This window comes from Diaporthe citri (genome assembly GCF_014595645.1).
Source record: "Diaporthe citri strain NFHF-8-4 chromosome Unknown scaffold_3, whole genome shotgun sequence".
NCBI classification, from domain to species: Eukaryota; Fungi; Ascomycota; class Sordariomycetes; order Diaporthales; family Diaporthaceae; genus Diaporthe; species Diaporthe citri.
In genome coordinates, this window is record NW_025064848.1 from 1,089,912 (window position 1) to 1,115,300 (window position 25,389).

General features: G+C 56.4%; 8 protein-coding genes across 8 annotated transcripts; 4 read left to right on the forward strand and 4 right to left on the reverse strand.

Annotated features, from left to right (window-relative positions):
• Positions 1 to 1,263: 1,263 nt before the first annotated feature.
• Positions 1,264 to 3,321, forward strand: INS49_007901 (uncharacterized protein; the record flags this gene model as incomplete). Its single annotated transcript, XM_043168647.1, has 1 exon — positions 1,264 to 3,321. One exon carries the CDS (start codon positions 1,264 to 1,266, stop codon positions 3,319 to 3,321), a length of 2,058 nt encoding a protein of 685 aa, XP_043026327.1.
• Positions 3,322 to 3,600: 279 nt separating this feature from the next.
• On the reverse strand, positions 3,601 to 5,269 carry INS49_007902 (uncharacterized protein; the record flags this gene model as incomplete). Its single annotated transcript, XM_043168648.1, has 4 exons — positions 3,601 to 3,978; positions 4,032 to 4,442; positions 4,504 to 4,986; positions 5,036 to 5,269. The coding sequence occupies 4 exons, from the start codon at positions 5,267 to 5,269 to the stop codon at positions 3,601 to 3,603; spliced, it is 1,506 nt and encodes a 501-aa protein (XP_043026328.1).
• Positions 5,270 to 5,778: 509 nt separating this feature from the next.
• Positions 5,779 to 7,568, reverse strand: INS49_007903 (uncharacterized protein; the record flags this gene model as incomplete). Its single annotated transcript, XM_043168649.1, has 4 exons — positions 5,779 to 5,825; positions 5,890 to 6,145; positions 6,205 to 6,962; positions 7,067 to 7,568. The coding sequence occupies 4 exons, from the start codon at positions 7,566 to 7,568 to the stop codon at positions 5,779 to 5,781; spliced, it is 1,563 nt and encodes a 520-aa protein (XP_043026329.1).
• Positions 7,569 to 11,166: 3,598 nt separating this feature from the next.
• Positions 11,167 to 12,207, forward strand: INS49_007904 (uncharacterized protein; the record flags this gene model as incomplete). Its single annotated transcript, XM_043168650.1, has 1 exon — positions 11,167 to 12,207. One exon carries the CDS (start codon positions 11,167 to 11,169, stop codon positions 12,205 to 12,207), a length of 1,041 nt encoding a protein of 346 aa, XP_043026330.1.
• Positions 12,208 to 13,454: 1,247 nt separating this feature from the next.
• INS49_007905 (uncharacterized protein) lies at positions 13,455 to 14,562 on the forward strand (the record flags this gene model as incomplete). Its single annotated transcript, XM_043168651.1, has 2 exons — positions 13,455 to 13,864; positions 13,938 to 14,562. 2 exons carry the CDS (start codon positions 13,455 to 13,457, stop codon positions 14,560 to 14,562), a joined length of 1,035 nt encoding a protein of 344 aa, XP_043026331.1.
• Positions 14,563 to 16,083: 1,521 nt separating this feature from the next.
• On the forward strand, positions 16,084 to 17,554 carry INS49_007906 (uncharacterized protein; the record flags this gene model as incomplete). Its single annotated transcript, XM_043168652.1, has 2 exons — positions 16,084 to 17,132; positions 17,206 to 17,554. The coding sequence occupies 2 exons, from the start codon at positions 16,084 to 16,086 to the stop codon at positions 17,552 to 17,554; spliced, it is 1,398 nt and encodes a 465-aa protein (XP_043026332.1).
• Positions 17,555 to 18,005: 451 nt separating this feature from the next.
• On the reverse strand, positions 18,006 to 18,910 carry INS49_007907 (uncharacterized protein; the record flags this gene model as incomplete). Its single annotated transcript, XM_043168653.1, has 2 exons — positions 18,006 to 18,465; positions 18,537 to 18,910. The coding sequence occupies 2 exons, from the start codon at positions 18,908 to 18,910 to the stop codon at positions 18,006 to 18,008; spliced, it is 834 nt and encodes a 277-aa protein (XP_043026333.1).
• Positions 18,911 to 19,987: 1,077 nt separating this feature from the next.
• INS49_007908 (uncharacterized protein) lies at positions 19,988 to 22,768 on the reverse strand (the record flags this gene model as incomplete). Its single annotated transcript, XM_043168654.1, has 1 exon — positions 19,988 to 22,768. One exon carries the CDS (start codon positions 22,766 to 22,768, stop codon positions 19,988 to 19,990), a length of 2,781 nt encoding a protein of 926 aa, XP_043026334.1.
• Positions 22,769 to 25,389: the final 2,621 nt, after the last annotated feature.

A 25,389-nucleotide genomic window follows, 5' to 3' on the forward strand; every position in this document is an offset into this window, starting at 1 on the left:
CTGGTCGTATTGTGTTTGTTCGTGGCAATTTCAACATCATTCCTCCTGTACCCCAAATTGGGGTAAACCTTCAGGGTTGCAGTTGAAGTATGGGGGCAGTGGCAAGTGAGAACGGGTGACCAATACAGCGGCTCCGAGCCTGCAAGCAGTCGGGTACGCGGCATTGCGTAACTTCAACGATGGAATCCTCGCGGTCGAACTGGAGGAATCCGTGCCGTGGCTGTCCAGAGTAACAGAAGCCTCCTCAATCACCATGCAGGATCGGCTCGCTGAAGGTAACGCAGAATGCAGCTCCAGTAACTGATCTCACCAACCACGCAACTGTGCTAGAGACCCCGGGATGCACCGCGATGCATGCTCCCTCTCCTTAGCCATACCAGATGGAAAGCCCCTTCGGGGCCATGGGAACTATTCGGCTTGTGGAAAAGTCAAACTCGGTGGATGCGCCGGAGGCGGTTTCGTGTGCCGGCGCACCCACCTCGTCCTACGGCCATTCCCACACCTCTCCTCCCAGAGCGTCTCCAGACCAGAAAGCGCCTCTAACCCAGACCACGTCTTCTCCCACTTCTACACACCTTCTCCTACTCTCACCATCCATCTCACTCAGCACTAGGACCACGGTGGTAGACAATCAACTCTGAGGATTTCAACCAATTAATAGCTGTCAAAGTTCAAGAACGCATCTGCTTCATTGCGGCCAAATTTCCGTTCAGGGAGTATTCTAGACGAATGGCACATGCCATGCGGAGAACGTTGACTTGCGAAAGTCTGGACCACTCACATGTACTGCGTAGTAAATGGAACGGAACGCGGTGTCGTCACCAGCGGGGCCCTGCGATCGCAGGAAAGTTCATCGACATCTCAAGACTAGATGCTTTGACGACGAATTCTCACTTTGGCGCAATGACAGGCACTATGACCAAAGTTTCCAAGACTTACCGATGCCAGCAGTGTCGGCGCGACTTTGCCCGTCTGGAGCATCTTCAGAGACATGGACGGTCACACACCAAGGAAAAGCCCTTTCAGTGCAAGCTGTGCACCCAGGCTTTCACCAGACAGTACTACTTGCCTTCATGTGCCATTTCCTCGCACCAATCGCTGACAGTGAATAGGGACCTTCTTCGACGGCATGGTCGGTTAGCGCATCCAGAGACAGAAGACGCGCTTCCCAAAGGGTCAAGCCAGGCACAGCCACAGCCACAGACTCAACGACAGATGCCGCAGGCTACTCATGCAGTGTTCGCCGACGATTCGATGCCCACAATGCAGGCAATGTCTCTCCCAGCGCACGATGCCGCGGAGACAAGCACGCCGTTAGCCATGATGGACTACGGTTTGAACGAGCCCCAACTGGCCATGGGTGAACACCTCGACGATTTCACGTCTTTCATGGATAATGTGCCAATCCCGAACTCCGTCTTCTCGCCCTCCTATCAACCTATTCCTGCCTTTCTTCCCGCCAGCTCAGATCCGCTCTCGTTTGGGGGTCATGGCGATAATCTCGGCGGCATTGAATGGTCTTTCCCTGCGCGACCCCAGCAAAACCATGATTCTACAGGCAGCTCGGCTCTTTCTGAATATGGATCGCGGTTACCTTCACTGCAACCAGAGGAGAGGCCTGTCACGACCTCTGGAGTAGAACACAGTCCACCGCAGAACGAACCAAGCCCGCGGGATCCTGGTCGCAGGAACCATGCTCATCTGACAGTGTCCATGCAGGACAGAGAGGGAGCCATGGAGGAACTAGCATCGTTCTCGTCATGTCTACCTTCCGATGTCGTGCTACCGTCGAAGCATGCTTTGTCCCGATACGTCTCGGCCTATGTACTTGTTTTCAACGAACATTACCCATTCCTTCACATACCAACCTTACAGCTAGGCACGATGCGCGTCGAATTATTTCTGGCCATTGCAGCGCTTGGGGCGAGATACTCGCGGGAGCCTGGTGCCAGCACCGAACTGTTTGACCTTGCCAAGAGTGTGGGACAAGAGCGCCTTAAGAGGCGTAATGAGCCAGACTCTGCGACAGATGGTGGTAGTGATAATGCGAGCAGTAATGGGCAGACGAGTGATACCTCAGCCGACTCACGGTCTGCCAAGCTCGAGACGATGCAAGCTCTCGTTCTGCTCACAGCCATTTCCATGTGGTTCAAAAGGCAGCCGGACGTCTACGACGCGATCCACATCCGGAGTATGCTCGATACATTGATCAGGGAAGATGATCTTCACTACGAGCGAGGGACTAGGCCTTCTACCTGGGCGGAGTGGATACAGTACGAGATCTTCAAGCGAACCAGGCTTGTCACTTTCTGCTTTTTCAACATCCACACGATTGTGTCCGACGCGCCACCCATGATGTTGGCCGATCAGTTGCACCAGGACTTACCGTGTACTGAGAACGAATGGAGGGCGGTGAGCGAACAAGATTGGCTTGCCAGCCACGACGACTGTACCACGCAGGAAGACTTGAAAGTGGTATTAGAGAGACTGTTCGAACCGCCCGACTCTGGTCAATCCAGTGGCCCCTCGGTCAAGGCCAGATTCTCCTCGCTGGGAGGCTGTGTCTTGATTCATGCCATCATACAGCGTGTTTGGCTTGTCCGGAATTCGGGCTTCCACGGGGGGCTGAGCAACCAACAATTATCACCTGAGATGATGAACACATTCGAACGGGCGCTTAAATGTTGGTCCTCCTGCTGGGAGTCAGGACGCGAATCCTCCATGGACCCCCTCAGCCCGCACGGCCCTTTGTCATTCACCTCTACAGCGCTCCTAAGGATCGCCTATATACGCATCAACATGGACATGGGACCTATACGGTCACTAGGCTCATGGGACGCGAACACTATCGCGCGGTCGCTCGACAGCAGCCCACCAGCGCAGCGCAGCCACCGGTTGACGCGGGCCGCCCTGCACTGCGCGCACGCGCTCAGCATCCCCATCAAGCTCGGCATAAACTACGTCGCCCAGACGCAGGTCGTCTACTGGTCAAACCAGCACGCGCTGTGCTCGCTCGAGTGTGCTGTCCTGCTGGCAAAGTGGCTAGAGGGAGTCACTGGGCCCCCCGAACCAGACCCGCCCCTCAACGCGGCGGAGAACCGCACGTTGCACTTTGTCGTGCAGCTCGTCGCCGAGGCCAATCACAAAGGCCAGGTTGACAAGGCCCTCCAGGAGAGAGGTTCCCTGGCATCGACGGTCGTGCGGCTGTGGGCGTCGCTGTACAAGGCGGAGAGCGTGTGGGAAATGGTCGATCTGATTGCGCGCTCGCTATTGGCGTTTGCTGATTTTCTGGAAGTGCGAGGTCGCGCCTTGCAAGGATAGCACTCAAGCCTGGTCAGCGACATTTGTGTAAATACACTGCATAGACCAAGACGTGGGCGCCGCGTCTACCCTCTTGGTACCAATCTCCGTTTACGTGTAGGTACTTGCGTATTCAACTTTTTAATTGGAGATTGTAACTTTTGCTGTCTCAAGTGCAAATCATTACTCTTATCGTATTGAACGTGACACATTGACCGTAATTGAAGTCCTTATTTTCTTCCGTAGAACGCAACAGTGCTAGCCGGCGTCTACATTGATCCTTTTCATCTGGCGCAACGTCTACAAATGCTCTGTCGCCTCAAAGCTTTCGGCAATCCACGCCTCAAGTTGTTTCTCACTTCGCGGTATGAACTTGACCTTGAACGGCTTGGGCTGCGTGACCATGCTCGTGGGCACAGAATTGCACTCGATCGTGTCCAGGATTGGACGTGACTTGAGGTCATCAGTGGCGAGAATGTGGAACGCGAGCACGAGGCGGCTGAAGATGGCGTATAGCTCGCGATTTGCCAGGTGCACGCCTGCGCACATCCTCGTACCGGCACCATAGCCGTAGTGCTGTGTGCCAGCGCCAGCCTCGTCAACACCCATGAAGCGCTCGGGGTAGAAGTCCATAGGACGGCTGAAGTGCTCGGGATCGTGGTTGGCTGCCCACATATTCTTTTGAAAGAGTTAGCTGGCTTTTGCGAACGATGGGCATGGGAAAAGCTTACCATCAAGAAAGGAGTACCAGCGGGAATCGTGGCGCCCTTGTACACAATGGGCTTGGTGCTTTCTCGATTAAACGACATATTGAGGGTTGACCAGAAACGCAGAACCTCCTTGACGAACGAGCGCATGTACTCAGACTTCTCTTCGGTGAGACATGCATGCCAAGGATCCTCTCCAGCATGGGCCTTGACGAGTTCCTCGTGCAGGTTCTTTTGGATTTCCTGGCCATGCTCAGACGAAAGGTACGCGAGAGTCATGTTAATGTTACCGGGCAGGGTATCTAGACCGGCAGCAACCATGGTAAGGCAGATGGACTTGAGCTCGTTATCGGACAGCTTGGCTTCAGGGTCCTTGAGGACATTGCCTGCAATGCAAGGCTTATCGGTGGCCTTGGCAATGCGCTCCTTGAGTTGCTCAAAGAAGGACAGAATATAGTCATCACGACGGCCGAAACTTGATAGCCTGCTTCTTCACGCCGAGCCGGAGGCGCAGAAGGGGCACGTAGTCTTGCCAGTTGTGGGCAATACCGCGAAAGTTGGCCAGTTCTCGCTCGACGGTGACGACCTCGTTGAGTAAATGATGTGCACGAGCAGTGTCATCCAGACGGATACCGTAGTTCAGCGTCAGAGACACGTTCAGGGAGAAGCGCTGGAAGTAGCCGTTTGGGTCAATGTTGTTATCAAGCTTGAGATTGCGAAACACCTCGTTGATGCTCGTGGTGGACTCTAGATCTATGATAGGTAGGTATGTTTGCACGGCCTGGCGGTTCAGGGCAGTGGCAGCCGCCTTGCGCGCACGCTTGACTGAATCATTCCATGGCGAGGTGCCTAGTGTGAAGACGCCCGGGGCGGAGACGACATTATGGAAGGTCCACGTCTTCGGGCGCGAGATCAGAGCAGACTGGTTCTTGATCCAGAGCTCTCTAACAGACTCAAATGAGTTGGCGTAAATGAAGCGCTACATCGCCGTGAGCAGGTGTTCCCTTTAGATCCGATGGTGGACTTACGCGGTTGCCGAGCCGTGCCTGGAAGACATCGCCGTAGTCCTTGGCCAAGCGTGCGCAGTTGCGAGCGTGGTGACGGCCGAGTAGGAACAGGCTTCCGAACAAAGGCACGCCAGGAAGCTCAGGGAGATTCTGAATTTTGGCAATATCGGCTTTGTTGGTCTGCTTGATCAAGGCCGTCAACAGAACAGCGACAATAACAAAAATGGCAGCCTCTCGAAAGCCCGCGTACTCCATCACGCGACCATGAGCATCTGAAAGGCGTATGGAACTCATTCTTATCCGTGCATTAGATAGAAAGCTTCCAACTCATTGATGGAGATAATTACTTCGTCAAAAACTGGGGTAGAATCTCAAAAGGTGCACCCTCGCATATGTATAGTTTCCAAGCTTACCGATCCATTAGCCGACTGTCACCTTCACCATTTTCTTCGTCAGCCCTAAATTGCAGTAAGTACATCACTTAGGCCTTGTGGTGGTGACCACGAAGGTGTCGATGCTCCAATTTGGAGAACTTCACAACCCAAAAGGCCAGTGATTCTTAGCGCGGCAGGGTAGATCGCGAGCCGGTGGTGACATGATTGGTGAGATCCGCCATTCATGAACCTCGCTGTCCAATGAAGACATCTTCTGTACAACAGAATTCCAAAAGCTTTCAGATAGATTATGATCTACGTAATCGATAAATACCATGGTCTTGTATAGTTCTACATTTCCTGCGGTGCGACTCAGCGGGCACGCATGAGCTACGGCTCGTCTTCGACTTCGTCGACTGGATCTGCCCGTAACAGTTCTACTTGGACGTCAGCACTCGAAATCAAGACCCAGGCTGGATGGATAATCAAGGAACCGCTTACCACGACGCTCAGCAGATCTGTCGCTCTGTCCCTCAGAGCTCTTTTCCTCAATGCCGAACAGGGAGGCCATCTCCTCGAGGGTCTTGCCTCTGGTTTCAACAAGACAGTAGCGGATGAATATGAACGCGAGGACGTTGATGGCAGCTAATATCAAGTACAGGCCCCATGATATTGCTGTCATGATGGGTGGGGTTACTTGTGCGACGAGGAAGTTTGCCATCCAGAGTGATGCCGTGCAAAGTGCGTTTCCCTTGGACTATCGAGACATCAGATGTCAATAATTGTGTGGGATCTCTTGGGACGTGCTTAACTTACCCGTAATGAGATTGGGAAGATCTCGGCGGCGTACAGCCAGCTACCAGAGCTCCATGACATGTTGAAGAACGTGAAGAATAGAAAAGGAAACGCGATGATGGCGTAGTTTCTAGGGTCGCCGGGATGGGTCTCTGCGTGTCTCTGCAGAACTGCGATGCCAACAAGGGCTGTGAACATGCCAACGAGGCCCAGCTGCAGCCACGTCTTCCGCCCCAGCTTGTCGTAGTAGAAGATGGGAATCCACGAGGACAGGAACAAGACCACGCCCACACCACTCGTCGCCAGATTGGCAATGTTGGGGTCCGTGATTCCCCCGTTGTGGAATAGCTGGGGCGTGTAGTAGAAGATCGCATTGGTTCCAGTGGCCTGCTGAAGAAACTGGATGGTGACCCCAAGCATCGTGACGCGCAAGACGGGGCCCCTGAACATGTCGCTCCAGCTAGCCTGTACCAGATCTCCACTGGCCTCCTCATCGCCCACAGAGTCCTTGATCTCGGCCATCTCGATCGCGGCCGCCTCGCCGCCATGTAGGCGCGTGAGCACCTCGAGCGCGCAGTCGTACCGCTCCTGCGCGACAAGCCATCGCGGCGAGGGCGGGACCCAAGAGGACCGCCAACAACCAGCGGCCAGGAGCACGGCGGGTATCACCTGCAAGGCTACGGGGAGGCGCCACCAGCCGTCTGAGGGCATGAGAAGGAAGCAGGCGTAGTCGACAAAGAACACGGCCATTTCGGCAAAGCAAAGGATCATCAGGTTTACTTAGCATGTGTTAGTGACCTGCGAGGAGCCTAACGAAATGTGCTTTGGAGCATTCCAGAACACAACAGATGGGGAACCGTAAAAGTGGAAGAATTGTGCTCACTGCCAACGATGCGCCCGCGCAACGAGGGCGGGCTGATCTCGGAGATGTACAGCGGCACCCCCGCGGCGAAAGCGCCTATGCCCAAGCCCGTGATAAACCGGCCTGCCGTCATCTGCGCAATGGTTGAGCTGGCCGCCTGCGCGAGGGCGCCCAGGATGGTGAGCCCGGAGGCGAGGGATAGCGTGCGCTCCCTGCCGAGGGCGTCGGCGGCTGACCCGGCCAGCGCGCCCGCGGCGCACGAGAGGTTGTAGATGCTGACGACGAGCCCGATGGCCCAGTCGCTGGGGTGGCCCATGAGGGCGGACCAGCGCTCGTCGGCAACGATCATGCCCATGACGCCCTGGTTCCAGCCGAAGAGGAAGCCGCCCAGCGAGACGAAGGCGGTGAGCGAGTAGACGTACCGCGGGCTTGCGGGCCGCTTTGCACCCTGCTCGGCGTCCCGAGGCGGTCGGATGAGCTTTGTCTGTTTGAGGAAGCGGAGGAGCTTCATCTTGGTGGCCATGTCCTGGGCTCCAGGGCCGAGTTGCTATTGGAAGAGGGTGGCGGTGTACGGTGTGGACAGCCCATGGACGCCCAGTTCTGGGACGAGGCCGCCGACAGCGATATGAATGTTCGATCTGCACCAGTGAGGCTGTAACTTCAGTGAGATCAGGCCGGTGCGGATGCCCTGTCACGCGAGGGGGCGACGTTGATGTGAGGTGAGACAGGGTTTGGTGACACGACGTCGTCAAGGGGCGGGTTGTCAAGCGTCTGTGGATTAGCTTCCGTGGCGGCTGTTCCAGGATCCCCACGCCCCTTTTCCGCTCCATGGAATTCGTTGAATCTTTTGGAATGCCCTATACACAACCTGTGAAATACAATTTTGTGTGATAATACTGAAAATCGAAGAATTACATAGCCCGTGTTCTCTTGCTCTTAACGGTACGTTGAGAAAAAAGTTATGAGATCATCAACAATTCACTGCTGACTACCTACCGTGTGACCAAGGTGGGCCCCGTTCTTTTGAAGCCTCAGGTCAGGATTGAATTCTTCCGTATAGCCCTTCCTTTTCCACCTTGCCCAGCAACTGCAGCAATGTTCTCATGATTTTGCTCCGCTTGCGCAACGGAGCTCAGATTCGACGCATGTAGAACCTCGCTCGCTTCTAAGAATTGACGAGCTTCCCTTGCGCTGATCTGCTGTCAATGGCCACAGGTGGTATTTCCATTTTTCCCCCGGCCTTACCATATGTCTGATCCTCCCCAAGAGGTCTGCCGGGAGATATTGTGCGGGGCAGCTGGTGCAAGTGTGCCGTAATGGAAGTTTCAGCGCGTTGTACACGTCACAGTATTTTTGCCAAGATGCCCTGCAGTGCTCACAATCTCCGACCGATGAGACCTCAGGAAGACAACATCGTGAGATCTTATGCTCTTTCTGAATCTCCAGAGACAGTGCTCCGGATAATGGCTTCATGGCATCATATTTGGGCTCGGATAGCGAGACAGCGATCAACAATGGGGTACAAGGCCGTCCAGACGGAGAACCCGCCTTCGACGCCGTCGACTTCAAGGCTGCTAAGTTAACATTGGAACACATTCAGCATGGTAGTCATTGAACAAGTGAGAGCATTCCTCCAGAGCGTCACTATCTTTCCTGTAACAAGCACTAACAACACACCACTACCTTGTAAATCGGTCAACACGCGCACGAGAACGACGAAAGCTCTACCTTGCTCTTGCACTTCTCCCGCACGGTCTCCATCAACTGCCCGCACGTTGGGTTCGAGAACGGGCTAGCAAAAAGCATCGGCTTCGAATATTCAGCCGTTAATGAAAAGGTTTGTGAGTCAAATCAAGGGGCAATGGGAATTAAGAAGGTAGATTGGCGTGATGTCTTCAATGCAGGAAACTAGGCTAAGATACTTTAACATCTACGAGGCTGTTGCGAGCTTGGAAGGAATGTGTTAAGATTCGATTAGCACTGGTAGTTCAGGATGAAATTTACTGAGGTGGATAAAACACTGTCGAATGGGATGGTTGGCAACTTCAGTGTTGGCAGTGTATGAAATACGATGGAGATGTCTCCGGCTGGGAAATGTGTGGTTTGGACATCGAGTTCATCGCTGAGCTATCCGTGCCACACTCTACAGGACTCATGCTCTGCTCAACCCCGGCAACCTTTTCTCTGAGGTCCCGTTTACGCGCACATCGAGTGTATGCCACGTACGAGGCGAGTAACTATGTGTCAAGTGAGTAGGAGTCCAACAGGTGGCAGAACACTTGTCCTGCTCCACCACAGCAGGCACAATCCTTCATAGCAAGGCGGAGACGTGGGGTGCATGTTACCCGGGCGTCGATGTTGTCCACTGGTAAGGGGGATGTCAGGGAGCCTTGCGAGCTGGCACTGAAAGCCACCGTGGAGCCGGACCGGTTGGCTTCGACTGGTGCCGGCTGGTCAAGCACGCAGTATCTGCCCGGTCCGGTTGGGGAGAAAACTGCCAGTCACCCGGGCTGATGGATGGTGAAGGCCGGAATCCACGTCCATGTTCACGCCTTCGGCAGAGAAAAGTGCGAGGAGCAAGCTGGATGGAGCATTGTCGGGTCCTGTCAACCGCTAAAAAAGGGAAAACAGGGGGAGAGTCGGGTAAGAAGAAGACGGGATAGTCGACGATCCGTCTCGAGCTGGTTGTTGGTATCCAATCTGGCCAGTTCTCGACTGGGAACAAGACGACGAGATGCAGCTACTCGGCGGCAACTTGAAGCCCCGTCACTAGAGTCGTTAGAACCCCGTACCGTCAGGAGTGGGCTCGATGTGATTGCGGAGGAGGTGACATTGGACCCCACCCCCACGCGGGGGAGGGGCGATGGAGGAGGCGGGAGGGCGACACGGTCCCGCCAGATTCCAACAGAAGCACACACATCCCGATAGACACCACCACCACACCACCACGCTTGCTTGTCTCGGTCACCCGCATGAACAGATTATCACCTGCAGTGTCATGTGCCTGTGGCCAGGGCAAAACTTGAGAAAAAAAGCAAAACAGCGCCCTGTTATCAGGTACAGGCTGCGCCCTAAGCTTCGATGCCCGTCAGTTGGCTGCGTGGCTAATGCAGGCCTGGCAGGCACGTCACTCCCGACATCAGCCCATTCCTGCGCCCTCCCAGAAGATGCTGGCGATGATCATCATGACAATGGGCCCGACGTCCTTGTCAGGACAACAACGTGGCTCGCATCCACCCGAAGGGTAGGATCCATCAATGATGAATCACGGCCACCCCCACGATCGCACAGATCCTTTGCCCCCCCCCCCCCCCATTGCGGCTTGCCTCGGGGCTGGGATCAGGCCGGCTGGAGACAAAGCCAACCGACCGTGGAAGAGCCGTCGACGACGCACCAGCAGCGCCCCTTCTCCGCCTTTTAGCTTGCCGTCGGAGGTAACGCAGACTCACGTCCTGTCCTCCAGGCTAGGCCAGACCCCGTCCAAGGTATGGCACCAGACAGGTGCAAACCGCCCCGTCCTTGGAAAAAGGCCCGGCCCCTGGGGTTTGTGTATGATTAAAGTTACGTCAAAGATTGGCTCCCACAAGCGAGCCCAGAGTTTCGCGATCGTCCGTCCTGACTCTGTGGGGTGTCCCACTCGGATGCGTTCCGTCTGTCCTCTGCGAGCGCCCTGGCGCCTGCCCTGGGCTCGAGCCGGCTTCTCCACCGCCCGCAAACATTCGATATGCCCGGCCCCGGGTTGGCTGGTTCTGGGCCGTCTGGTCGCGGGGGTGGAGAAGGGAGAGAGCTGGTGCTGCTGAAGGGTGGAGGGTGGTGGCTGTGGCCACGCCCTCCCGAGTCGTGTTGCTCTTTGCCGTTGCAGCGCTTGTGGGCGTTGACTGGCGTCTGGTGCGTTTCGACGGACGTCATTCCCCGGTGTCAATGACTTGTCTGTTGCTCCATGCGCCGGCTTTTTATATGTCGCGTGCGCACCCTCCGCCACCCACACGGCCCCAGGGGTTAGCACGACCATGGAGTAAACGCACATTTCACGTCAAGAGCACCCCGTCCCCCTCCCCTCCCAAGTGCAGTTCCCTTGTGGACGCTACGACCATCATATCCTAAAAGTCACGGCTCTCACCATGCCATCCTCAGAAGGCGCCAATGGCTCCCATGAGTCCCGTTTGAGGAAGGAGGTCCACCCTCTAGTCCCAGGCGTTTATGTGCCAACACCGGCCTTCTTTAAAGATGAAGCAGACGAGCCAGTCGACCTGGACAGCGTCGCGAAACATGCCGTCCGACTGGCCCGGGCAGGCGTCACCGGCATAGCGGTGCAGGGCTCCAACGGGGAGGCTGTGCACCTCCTCGACTACGAGCGTGACCACATCACAATGACCACCCGGGCCGCCCTCGACGAAGCAGGCTTCAAGGACATGCCCCTCATCGTGGGCTGCGCTGCACAATCCACCCGCCAGACCATCGAGCTGTGTAAGCAGGCGGCACTGAACGGCGGGGACGCGGCACTCGTCCTGCCCCCGGCGTACTATCAAGGCCTGTTCGATAAGGACACCGTCGCCAGGTTCTTCACGGACGTCGCGGACGCAAGCCCCATCCCTATCGTTATCTACAACTACCCCGCCGCCGTCTCGGGCCTGGACCTGTCGAGCGACGCCCTGATCCACCTGGGCAGGGCCCACCGCAACATCGTCGGCGCCAAGTTCACGTGCGGCAACACGGGCAAGCTGACAAGGGTGGCCACCGAGTTCACCGGCGCCCCCGTACCGAGCACACGCGCCGACGAGGCATACGCCAAGGACTACCCCGACTTCCTCTGCTTCGCCGGATCCGGCGACTTCCTCACGCCAGCCATGGCCGCCGGGGCGGCAGGCGTGATCCCCGGCATCGCGAACGTGGCGCCCGCGACGGTGGCCACGCTGTACAGGTCGCTGGTCAAGGGGGATGGCCAGGGCGACCAGCGGCTGCAGAAGATCCTGGCCCGCGGCGACTGGGCGGCGATAAAGTCGGGCGCGGTGGGTGTCAAGGTGGGGCTGCAGGAGTACTTTGGCTACGGGGGCTGGGCGCGGAAGCCCCTCCCGCGGCCGGAGGGTGAGCAGCGGAAGGAGATTGTCGAGGGGTTCAGGGAACTTGTCGAGCTGGAGAACTCGCTGGCCGGAAGCAATTGAGCTGAAGACGTGCAATGCATGTGCCTAGCTCCTTCTACCTCTGTGTTGATTAAGACGATGGAGAAGGGTTAAAACTGCGGGTTTCCCCAGGTGCCCAGAAGGCTATCCCATAGAAGGCTACCCCGAAGGAGGTTGATTAATAGAGCGTTAGTCGACAGGAGAGTACACCACAGGAGCGTATCCCACAGGCTCGCCTCATGACATTCACCAACTTTGTACGTAGCACAAACCCGTTCGCGCGCTGGTACAGGTTCTCACAGACACGGTCACCGCCTCCCAGCGCCATTATGCGGTGTGAATCAGGCTGTGATTCAACTCTCACTGGAGTTGGCAGATATCTGTCCAGTTTGACACGGTGGCGAGCCTGCATGTGTTGGCGACCCAGCTGCTGTGCTGCTGGTGTGGATCCCTGCCTCGGTCCGCCACGGAAAGTTGAGAGTGTGCCCATCGTCGTGATGGCTTGATATCTTGAATTATCTGCTTGGCTCTGTTTCCGTTGCGGGGAACGCGCACCTCGCCATCCAAACCACTGGATATGATACTCTGACCCAATCGTCGTGCTGGCAATTACAATTGCTCCTGGCGGCAAGCGTCGGATGGCGGCCTTTATCTCCCACTCGCCCCAAGCAGAGGTGACATCGTGTAAGCAGGCAATTTGGGGCCGGGCACAACCTAGTGGCCAACAGACGGCTGCTGGTGGCTGCGGATTAGAACCGACGGGAATTAAAGCTGGAGTCGCAGCGGAACGCGAGCAGTCAGTCACAGTTCTTGGTGTGCTGCGGCAACCCCTGTCAAGGTCGTTGACGTGCAGAATGGCTCGAGGGGACCCCCACGCCAGAGAAGGCCCTAGGAGATAATAATGACTCGGGGCCGAGGATGCACGAAACTCTCCGGACCGGCTCGGCGTGGTGTGAGGAACGGGCCCAGTTTTCGACCACCGTCATCGGCGATTGGCGTGCCGAAGGGCGGCAATCCGCTCCGAGTGGTAACTTCCTTGGCCTGCGGTGTGTTTTTTTTGAGGGAGGAGCCGGGCACCATTGTGTACACTGTACTTATCAGGTTGGATCATCGTCACATTGCTCGAACTTTAATTATTTGGTTACACTTTGGGTTACGAGCAGTCACATCAACATCGTTGGCCAAGTTACCAGTTCGTCACCCAAGGTGCTCGTCACAAGCTGTCCTCATTCTAAGCTTTCCATCCCACCCTCATACAGTCCAGCCAGTACAGAAGCAGATTTGTCACGATGGGCGACCAAGCCGGCCCCCAACCACCCTACCCCCTCCACCCCTCCGTGGTCCCACGGATCGACCCGGTCTACGCCAACTTCTACAACGAGCACATAGTAGACAAGCAGCAGGTCCACCTGCAGCCCGTCGAGGCCTCCCGCAGCAGCGGCGTGCTGATCCCCGGCGCCGGCCCAAAATACCCCGTCGCCAAGGCCGAGGACTTCTCCTTCCCGCGCACGCAGAGCAGCGGGCCGGACATCAGGGTCAGGTGTTTCACGCCCGACAGCCCGAGGCCTGAACGGGGGTGGCCGTGCCTGTTCTACTTCCACGGCGGCGGCTGGGTGCTGGGCAACATCGACACCGAGAATGTCATTGCGACGAACCTGTGCGGGCGGGCGAACTGTGTGGTGGTGAACGTGGACTACAGGTAAGCCTGGCTTTGGAGCCATGAAGAAGAGAGAGATATGGAACTAGGATGGGTGCTCACGGGCCTTCCACAGACTCGCACCGGAGAACCCCTATCCCGCGGCAGTCGAGGACTCATGGGAAGCCGTGCTATGGGCGATCAGCGGCGCAGGCAAGCACGTCCTGCCCCCAATCGACACGGCCAGGCTCGCGACGGGCGGCTCCTCAGCCGGCGCGAACCTCGCGGCCATCGTGTGCCAGCGGGCAGCAGCCCGGCCTGAGCTGGGGCTCCGCTTCGCCGCCCAGCTCCTTTCGGTGCCCGTGGCCGACAACACGGCGTCCCCGGCGACGAAGACGTCATGGCGCGAGAACGAGAACGTCCCCGCCTTGCCAGCCGCCAAGATGATGTGGTACCGCCACCACTACCTGCCCAACCAGGCGGACTGGGCACACCCGGAGGCCAGCCCGCTGCTGTGGAAAGGCGACTGGACGCAGCTCCCGCCGGCGGAGGTCGTGCTTGGGGAGCTGGACGTGTTGAGGACCGAGGGCGAGGAGTTTGCGGAGAAGCTGGTCGAGGCGGGCAAGGCGAGTACCAGGGTTACTATCATGAAGGGTCAGCCACATCCGTTCATTGCCATGGACGGGGTGTTGGACTGCGGGAAGTTGGCGATCACTTTATTTGTGGAGAGGCTGTTGAGGGCGTTTTACGTGGAAAATTAGACGGACCTAGGGCTCTGTAATGTGCAAGTGTTCTTGGTCGGAATGCTCGACGCAGGGGAGGTTTGAGTCATGGTTGGGCACTCCAATCGTTCGAGTTTGGTGCCCAGTGAGTAGAGGCTCTTGAGTGTTGACGAACTCGTTTGTGTAAGGCCTCAGATGTAGCATCACCTGCCTGCAACTTTGGTTTCAAGAAGCGCCGAATTCAGGCACAAAACCGTCAGAGTTACACAGTCCAGTTTGCTTCGCATGACTCACCTCGAGCATCTTTGAACGACGCCCACAGCGGAAAAGGGCTTACTGGCATTAGGAAACACATGTTGAGCCTCGACTCCACGCAGATACACAATTTCCCTGTGACCACCTGTTTATGGCAAACGAACCATGTCTTTGAGATGGCTCGGATACACTGGAGGTAACCACGTGTAGTGATGATCCTCCACACCCACCGAGTAAAGGGCCGAAACGCTCGCGCCGTATTCGATGACGTTGCAATTGAAAGGAGATGGATACAATGCACAAACTGCCTACCACTGCGTGGACACCAAGCAAGTAAGTCGGGTCAGATAACCTCAGGTCAACTGATCTACCACAGGCCCATCTAGAACAGACGGATTTTTCACTTTCCGAAGTTTAAGCCCGCTCAAGAAGCGGCGAAAAAGACTGCACAGAGTGGTGTTCAGGTTTGCAGGGAATCCAAGGTCGTGGCTTGTGAGTGGTCGACAGTCTTCCCTCCTTATTGTTCGACGACTTCCGCTTTGGGTGCTGAATAGACTTCATCAGCCGCCGCGCAAGTAGCTCCAAGCCCTTGGAAGCTGCCAGGTGGCCAAACGAGCAGCCCATTCCCTGGCTCAATGTGTGCTACAGATATCGGACCAATCATTCCTCCTGGCTGTGGCCATCGCTGAGGACAAAAGTGCCGCTTGGATGACGAGCAGGCAAGCCCGTAACGACAGCCACCCTACCACAACGTCGATGAGCTTTGTCACCGCGGCTTTCATAGGCGGCCCCTATTCAGATCCTGAAATGGCAAGCCCAGCAAAAATAGGGGCGGACATGTTGAGATCACCTGTCAAAAAAGAGGCAAGCACACACAGGCATTTTGGAGCCTATCCAATGTTCCTTTCAATTGAAAGGGGAGACGGGCGGTATGGTGTATTGAAACCTGCTGCGTGGCCATCCGAAAGTGTGCGTTTCGAGCGGGTGGCTCTATTCAGCATACGGGGTTTATTGTCCATGAATAGGCCGACTCAACGGGACTTGTCTGAATAGGCCATCCTCCCCACGAGTATAAGAGCTGTGGGATGGGAGAGCCACTTCACACTTCTCTTCTTCCCTCTTCTCACCGACAAATGCAACAAAGATCAACTTTATCACTCCATCAGATCTCAAGACAAGTTTACCAGTGTGTCGAACGATCAGTTCCACGACTCCAAGGTCAACCCATACACAAAACCAAAATCCAACACAGGCAACTAAGCCACTCATTCATTCATACCATTTCTCCACGCCAACATCTTCAACATGAAGCTGTCCGTTATCGCACTTGCGGCTCTGTCCGTAGTCTCCACCAACGCCATCGCCATCGCGGCCGCCGATGCCAACCCATCCCCTGAGGCATGGTGCTTCTGGAAGGGTCAGGGCTGCTGGAAGGCCAAGCGTGCTGCCGACGCCTTCTCCCAGGCTCTCCAGTCCTCAGGCGGATACAAGGAGTCCCGCGCCGCCGACATCTCCAACCACCCGGGCGGTGCCGCCTACCACGCCAAGAGGTCCTTCGAGGAGCTCGCCGCCCTCGTCGCCTCCGCCTACCCCAACCCCGAGGCCCTCTACGCGGACCTCAACCTCGGCAGCCACTTCGGCCCGGACTCCAACCTCACCGAGGCCGACGGGTCCGAGGGCGAGCCAGCACCCCCAGGCTTCGAGGGCCCCGGCCCCGAGGAGGAGGGCCCCTCCATCGCCGCGCGTGACGAGGGCGCCGCCATCGACCCCAGGTGGTGCTTCTGGAAAGGACAGGGCTGCTGGAAGCGCGAGGCCACGCCGTGGTGCTACTGGAAGGGCAAGAACTGCTGGAAGCGCGGCGTCGAGATGAGCAAGCGCGAGGCCGAGGCCAACCCCTGGTGCTACTGGAAGGGCAAGAACTGCTGGAAGCGCACCGACGAGAACACCTCGGCCGTCGAGAGGCGCGACGCGGCGCCCGCCTTCTGCCCCTTCGGCGGCGAGGCCGGCAGCGTGTGCTACGCCTCTAAGCGCGACTTCATCGAGGCCGACAAGCGGTCGTGCGAGCAGCCGGGCGAGGCGTGCCACAAGGCGCGCTCCGCCGCCGAGGCCCTCATCGGCGCCATCGAGGAGGAGTCCGCCGCCGACGAGCTCGCCAAGCGTGACACCACCCCCGCCGACCTCGAGGCCCGGTGGTGCTACTGGAAGGGCAAGAACTGCTGGAAGCGCGACGGCATGGACGAGGTCGTCGCCCGCTGCAACAGCCCCAGCGGTGCCTGCACTGCGGCCCGCCGCGACCTGAACAGCATGCACGCCGCTGCCCGCAGCCTCCTCGACACTCTCGACGCCGAGGTCGTGTAAATTGTAGGTCAACCAGAGCCCCCCTTATGATTTTCGAGACTGATACTGACGTCTGGCAACAGCGCTCAGCGTAACACAAGTTCTCCAAGAAGATCAAAAACACAACTTTCCATTCTTCAACGACATGAACATCTCCGATACCTACCTCGGAGTCACCTCGTCATACAAGCCCAACAATACCTTCTCTTCGTGTTCATCGAGCATCCGCAACAGGCGCCATCCTTCCTCGCTCCGGGGTCGGATCTGCTGGGAAACATATCTCCCACCGGCACAAGCAGCGCTCATGAACCCTTATTCTCTCATGACAAAGCTAGTTAGTGGACGGGCAACCATGACGGGGGATGAGGACATGTCACTTACCACAAATTTCACAACCGGAACAGCGCGGCGGCTGAGCCACGCAGCTCTCGGGATTTAGTTACCTAGTACAAAAGTATTTAGGGTGGCAGAATTGAGAATATTCTTCTGCTGCAAGTTTGCTGATTTGATTTGACCCCGTGATGTTTGTAAGACGATACGTGACGCTGCTTCTAAGCCTGAACCTGGGCTTGAGCCATTTCCAGGCCGACCGCTAGGTACCCGGTCGATCGGCCGACGGATTGAATCCTGTAAGAGTAGCAGCGCATGGAAAATGAACCATCTCTTATAACATATAAAATTCGGCGACTGCCTTTGGGTATATCCATGTGCCGTAGATGATTCGCACCATCTCTTAACGTATTGCCATGCTCTTAAACTCGGTCCGGGCCCAGAGCGTAGGCCCGTTCCAAACCCATCACCCTCGTCCCGCGAGTATGCCCCTTTCGCAGTACAAATTCCTCCACGCAGAGTTTCCCGCCTCTCTTTCCCTTGTCCGACACAGCCCTCACTCACATCAACAACCGCCAAGCACCGAGCATCAGCGCCGCGAAACCGGTGCAGACACCAATGAGCCACTGCAGCGTCTGGAACTTGACCATCTCGAGCTGCTGGCGCAGCGCGCCCGCCTCCTGCTCGATCTTGGTCTCGGTCTCCTTGATGCGCAGCTCCTGCGAGACGGCCTCCTCGCGGATGCGGCCCTTCTCCAGGTTCAGGTCCAGCCGCACGCTCGCCTGCGTGCGGCCGATCTCGTCCTTGAGCCGGTTGTTGAGCTTGCCGATGTCGTTGGTCAGCCGCTCGTGCGCCGACCGCGTCGCGTTCGACTCGGTGCTGTCCGCCGACAGCAGCTCCGACCGCAGCGTCGCGAAGTCGACCTTCTGCGTGTACGTCGCCTTGGCTGCGTCCTCGCGGAGGACCATCGTGCGCGTTAGGTTCTGGATGCTGTGGGTGGGGTGGGCAGGAACTGTCAGTCTGGGGGCCCGCCTCCTTTGTGCTTGTCTGTTCAAGGGTGTGGCTGAGGGCCGGTGTGTGTGTCTTCTGACCTCTCTTCAATTACATCGTTCAGCACCTTCATCATGGCCACCGATTGTTCCTCCGTGAAGCCCTCGCCTTGCAGCCGCTGGACGAACTTGAGCGTGTCGAAATGGTGGTCTCTCCTACGAGGGGCTGAGGCGTGGAAGGCTCTCCGCAGGCCGGGCTGCTGGAGTAGGGAACGAGAGGGTTTGGTGGAGTTGATGCCGTTGTGCCGTACCGCACCTCTGTCATTGTGTACAGATCGTGCTGGGGGTTGCCATGATCGCAGGGTGCTCGTCTGGGTCGCGGCCAGCGATGCCGTCACGCACTGCCTTGCAGCTGGTGCAGTCCAGCTCAGCCGGGGCAGCAAGAAGCTGGGCAAGGTTGACACGGCGGTTGCCATAGCTCAGAGGGCGGGAGTGGTAGGCAGGTATGTAGTTCAGAGTGTTGTGAACGTCTTGCAAGATCGCATTGTCGAGGGCATTTACACCCCTGAAGGACAGGCCCAGCAAGCAGCCAGATGACTTGACGTCCATGTGTCCAGTCGCCGGCCGCCGGCAGAGAGTCACCAGGGTCCAGGGACGGCATGAGCTAATCAGAGTCCCAGCTCGCTGATTGGCCAGAGGTGGTGCCCCACCACGAATCGAGCCGGTTTAAAACTTCTGGGCCCGTCGGCTCTCAGCGAAATTTTTCTCTCTTTTCTTCTTCAGTATGAAAATACACAACGCAAAAATTCACATTCTCGGGATAGTATTTCGATACGAGGTACTCCTTCGCCTCGGTGTTGGACGTACCCAGGACTGTTGAACTCTCCCGGACAGAATGGAGATCAGACACACAGCGAACGATCTTGGGTGCGGCGTGTCCCTCGCCTTCGAGGTATGGGATGGGCCGCAATGATTGAGCGTACATTCTACGTCGAGACCAGCCTCTTGCAACGATAGCGCGACGGTTTGGTTTAGCTGGTTTAGTGGGAGGGTTGCCCAGGGGCGTCAGTAATGGACGTGGACGTAAGACTTCACGACCGTTCAAAGAGGCCCCCTGGACAGGAGCGCCAGTGGGGGGATTCTGATCAAGGTCGATCGCCTTTGCCCGCTGTCTCGTGTTGGCTTAACGCCATTCCGAGGTTCTGTCCTGTATTTATGACCTGTGGTTGTGTATCATCTCGTCCCCTAGCCTTGCTGTCTAGAGAAGCGTCAACATCTGTGTCCTTGCTCTGTTATTGCCCAAGCAGACAGTGTCCCTACTCTCCCTTGGAAGCGCGGTTCTCGCAACCAGAACGAGAAAGTGGGCAGAACGACATTCATTTGGGCTCCTCCATACGTTACAATGCCGTACGTCACAACGGGACAAACCCATATGCGATCACACGCGAAACGACGTATAGTCGACTGCCAGAGCTCTATTCAGTAGTACTCGTAACGACAATGCAATGGGTATCTAATACAATCTGTAAAACTACAAAAAACTACAGTACAATCTAGGCCGCGCCCGACACATGCTTATTCCTCTTCGCTATGTTGGCGTCCTTCGAGACCGGGTCCGCGATCTTGAGCCACTCCCCGTTGAAGGCATTGATCAGCCAGTCCTGCAGCTTCTCGTACACGATCTGGTTGGCGTTGTGGAAGTAGATGCTGTGGTCCGAGTCCGGGAACACGTGGACGTCGTAGGCGGACACCCCCGCCAGGTCGAGCTTGTCCAGCAGCGTCAGCGTGTTCTGCACGTGCACGTTGTCGTCCCCCGTGCCGTGCATGATCAGGAACCGCACGTTCTGCGCCAGCGCCGTCGCGTTGCTGACGGCCGTACCGTCGTAGCCCGCCGCGTTCTCCTGCGGCGTCTTCATGTACCGCTCCGTGTAGACCGAGTCGTAGTACCGCCAGTCCGTCACCGGCGCCACCGCCATGCCGTAGCTGAACGTCTGCCCCGCGTCCTGCTCCAGCGTCTTGAGCGCCATGTACCCGCCGTAAGACCAACCCCAGATCGCGATCCGGGAGGCGTCCACGTACGAGAGCGACGCCCAGTGCTTTGCGGCTGCGATCTGGTCGTGGGACTCCCAGTGGCCCAGCTGCCCGCGGACGACCACACGGTTCTTCCGGCCAATGAAGCCGGTGCCGCGGCCATCGACCGTCACGACGATGTAGCCGTGATGGGTTAGGGCGGATTGGAAATCTTGTTTGAACAGTTTCTTCACTTCCTGCGAGCCGGGTCCACTGTACTGGTAGAACAAGACAGGATACTTCTTCTTAGGGTTGAAGTGGGCCGGCCGCCGCTCGATGTAATTCAGGTCGACCCCGTCAACAGATATTGTGCCATAAATCTTAACGGGCAGCTCGTACTTCTTAGCACGGTCTGCGAGATCCTTGTTCGTCTCCACTACATGCTCGTACTTTTCGGAGTTGCTGGGTGTGCTCACAACCTTCTGCCAGGGAATCTTGGGCCCTTGGTAGTTCAGCAAGACATATCCTGCCCCGGACGAGAAGGAAGCAGAGTAGTAGGCCTCCTGGGAGGTTTCTGTCATCGGTTTCAGGTCAGTCCCGTCTATTTTGACCGTGTATATGTGGCGTTGGGTTGAGGATTCTTTGGTCCCGATGAAGTAGACGAGATTGTTCTTCAGATCGACTGCTGAAGGCGCGCTATCCACTTCCCAATTTCCCTGGGTGAGCATGGTGGGTTCTGGGTTGTCCAAGGGAGAGAAATAGGCCAAGTGGTCACCGTCGTCGTAGATAACAGTGTCGATATAGCCAGCGTCGGGCCGTTGGTTTGCTGGATCCGGGGGGATGTAGCGAGTATTCTGGGAGATCTCGAACCAGCCTCCATCCAGCTTGCCCACGTCAACCGACCTAACAGTCTTTCCGGTCCGAGTTGCAACGTCGACAAGAACCACGCGCATGTTGTCAGAGATGCGGTTAGTCTCCTTGATGAGAACGCTTTGTCCTGTCCAAACCACGGTAGTAATGAGGCGATCCACGTCCGTGAAGCCACCATCGATGTTCACCTCAAAGTTGTCACCGCGATCAACATCGTGGAAGAGCAGGTCCACAATGGGATTGGGCGCGCCTGCCTTGGGGTATTTCATGTATAGCTCCTGCGGGTAGTTCTCCAGTGCGTCAAGATGTCCGCCCTTCGGCTTGGATATGAAGTATTGGACAGGATACTCAGGCACATCTGTGTCATTTGTCCTGAAAAAGGCGAGGTACTTGCCGTCCTCGGACCACCATGTGGCAGTATCGCCGCCGAGAACCTCCTCTTCGTAGACCCAGTCCGGACGGCCGTAGAAGTAGTTCTCGCCACCATCCTCGGTGATTTGGCGCACCTCCTGCGAACCAACCCAGCGCAGGTACAGGTTGTTTTCCCTGACGAAGGCGATCGCGTTGCTCGTGGGGCTCCACTTGGCAAGCTGCACTGGGGCCTGGGCAGCCCCGGGAATCAGCGGCTCCGCGCTCTGCCTCGTCACGTCGAAGATCCAGTACCTGGCCGTGAAGGAATGCCGGAATACTTGCTCCTGATCGGTGCTGACGAGCACCTTTTTCATGTCCGAGCTGGGCCATGCACCCACGATCTGGTACTGCTTTCCCTCATATCCGAAACGGCCACTCTTGATCAAGGTTGTAGATTTCGCAGCACCAACGCCGGTGGCCGCATCCGGGTCCTTGCTCCTAACGTCCTCTACCACCAGGTAATCTTTACCGGCAGCGTCCTGTTCGAGGAGCAGCCCGTCCTCTCCGTTGGGGCCGGCAACCCAGCTCATGGTATGGGTTACAGGCCTCCAGGCGCCCGACATGACCTCGTCGAGGGTGAGCTTCTTACCACTGCCCCGCGCGATGGTAGCTTGCGGGTCGTGCTCGAAGTTGGAACCGTGCTTGTAGGCCTTGGAGGATATGTACAGGACCAGGGCGACCACCCAGGCGGCGACGAAAACGCCAGACAAGATCAGGACGAGGCGCTTCAGGCTCCTGTCCATGTACTTTGGGCGGGCTACGGCGGCGCCATTGGGGAGGAATGGCCCCGTCTCGAGGTCACTGGACGCCTCCTCCTTGAGCGGGTCATCGTCGTCGAATTCGGAGAGGGTGTCTCGGTCGGCATAGGGAGCGTTGCTTCGACGGGCAGCAGGGGGGGAGGTCCGGCGCTTGGAAGAAGAGGAGGGGTTGTTATTTAACATGCGGTCGTTGATGCGGTCGAATACGATGCTGGTAGTTGAAACAGAGGTGTCGGACTCGTGGGACTCGTGGGATGCCCTCGGGAGGTTGTCGGAGGACGCCATCGTCAGGGCTGTGCGGATGGGGGTGTTAGATAAGATATATCTAGACTCCTGCCAGGTAGGCCCGCACCGCACTACTGTAGGTTGAGCTAGAAACAAGTCAGAGTAGTGGGAGGAGGGTAGAGGTCATGAGTGAGGATGAAACAACATGTCGTGCTTGGCCACCTTGGCGGGTGACGGCGGGTGAAGGCGGGCGATGTGAAGGCGGAACGTTGGCTATTGAAACCCTGATTCGGATGGCAGGAAGGACCCTTTGTGGTTGTTTCTTATCGCGCATGTGCGGGTCCGGGGTGAGGTGTCGATAGCAGTAGCGTGTGGCACGAGAGCCGCTAAGGTTAGACTAGACTACCCCAGCACCACCGTACAGACGTCAAGTCAAAAGATGCCCTTTCCCAGCCATGAGTGAACCCCCAACAACTCCCCCAGAATGAATTCGTCTAGAGCAAAAGCGACTACCCAATGCCCTTCGCCGTGTCAGAGCTACCGTAGATGTCTGCAATGCACTTCTCATGCATCCAATTCATGGCATACGGGTGCTGCCCAGTGTGGGGGTTTTTGAGTTGCGACAAGAGCCCTTGTAGATCAGGGGCTGGTGCGCTCGGGCAGGTCGCAGCAAATCTTGGACTGTTGCATCGGGGCCGCACTCAAGCCCGGCAGACACAGGAGAAACATTCGATACCCAGAAAAAAGAGAAAAGGCCAACGACGGATGAGAAGTAATTGATCCAAGTTTCCAGCTCCACCGACCCGGCTTGCGTCGTTCTCAAGGTCGATCAGGGACCACTAAACCGTCATGCGTCAAGTTCACCTGCATATAAATGACTTGGCAAGCGGGAACTGTCTCAGTGACCGGAGGTGAAAAAATAGTATCGGGGAGTAGACACTCGCTGTTTCAGCAACCGTCCCAACTGTTGCAATCTACGATAGCCTTGTGTCACACTCCTGAAATCCATACTCATGGCGATCTTTCTTAGTGGTGGCTATTGATAGGTAAAAGTAACGCCACATTCAAGAATTAGTGGATAAAAAAACTGTTTTGCGTTGTCCTTGTTTTTGAGTTGACCACTTTGCTCACTGCCTAAAGCACGAGATGAGGCCGGCGCAATTGACCGCCCCGTCCCCCCCCCCCCCAACAACTGTATGCTCAGATACACGCGGTGCAGACAGCTTCACAATTAAGTGGAAAATTTTCAAATCGATCTTGTCAATGAGGACTATTTTCCGAGTATTGATGGTTGTATCTGTATCGCGTGCTAATAAGATAAAACCTTGTCTGGCGGATCAAGACTGCTGGTCGGGTCGACTGCTGATCTCATAATTACTTCTTCTCGTGGCTACCGTGCAACAGAGACATCTACAATTTCAGGGAATCGGATGTTGGGGTCCTCGGCTTGCTCGTGAGACAGAAGTGTATGGATCGATGGACGTGGTCAAAGTGGCAACTGCTCTCACATGGTCGACGTCGAGGAGACAAGAGATATGCGCAACGGTCTCGACTGAATTGCTGGTGGTCAAGGATATCTGAGTACGAACAAGACATATGGAGACAGCTGCCTTCCTGTAGCAAGATTCGGTGTAAGCACATGCATGCAGACGAATCCGGTATTAACTAATGAATGATGAATGGTGAGTGATACACGTGCAATGCTTGGACCAAAGATATGTAAAGTGAGTATTTTGGAAATCTTAATACACTACTACTTACTTCCACTGCTAGCTCGATGCTAATACTTTGAAAAGCAGACTTGTCTCAACACTTGCACGAACCGGAGATCGGTACCTGTTCTTTGGACATGAACGCATCTTGCCGTGACACTTTACGGTATTTGCCCGACAAAATACAATCAAAGAAAGTATAGATCATCCTTCTCATTCAATGTGATTACATGCTCGTCAGTGGTATTGATTGATTTTGGGACTATATGGGCATCAAACACGGCACCTGGGCACCGACATCGAGCTTCAATTATTTTAGAAGACGTGGAGCTGCGCAATACCCACTGGAAATTTAATTAGCTACTGACGTATCTTATTGTCAAGCCCAAATTCTGCGTCACAAACATCTAACATGCTGAACCACTGCTGGTCAAAGAGGTCAGAACCGCGGCCTTGGCTCACAAGAAGAAGGCATTGGCGATTGGTCTCCCCCATCTCCATATGTGCATTGCACATCACAGCGTAAGCCTTTGGTACAGGGTTAGCGTTGAAGGACCGAATACTGACCGGCCTGGAACTCTAAACACTCCAAGTCGGACATCTCACCGGCCATGTGCGTCCAGACGCCTCTTTCTACCAGCCAATAGCGCCTTGGCATATTTCCTAGAGCTCTCAAGCGATCTTCGATCGCTGCAGAGACACTCGCGCCTCTCAATCTCCCACCCTGCCTTCAGGTCGACAGATCTTGGCGACGATGAGTCCCTTGATAGGGCCAGGATAAAGTTGCTGCCGAACGTTCTGGCGAGTTAGAACCCGGATTCGCCGTGACTCGGTCGCTTCTAGAATGTTGAACCCTGCTTAGAACATAAGAGAAGCTCGGTTGGAAACAAGGATGGTGCCAACACAGTTCGACAAGTTAGCATGTGTTACCAATTTCGAGCAATTCAAGTGTGGATTGTATCGAGACGG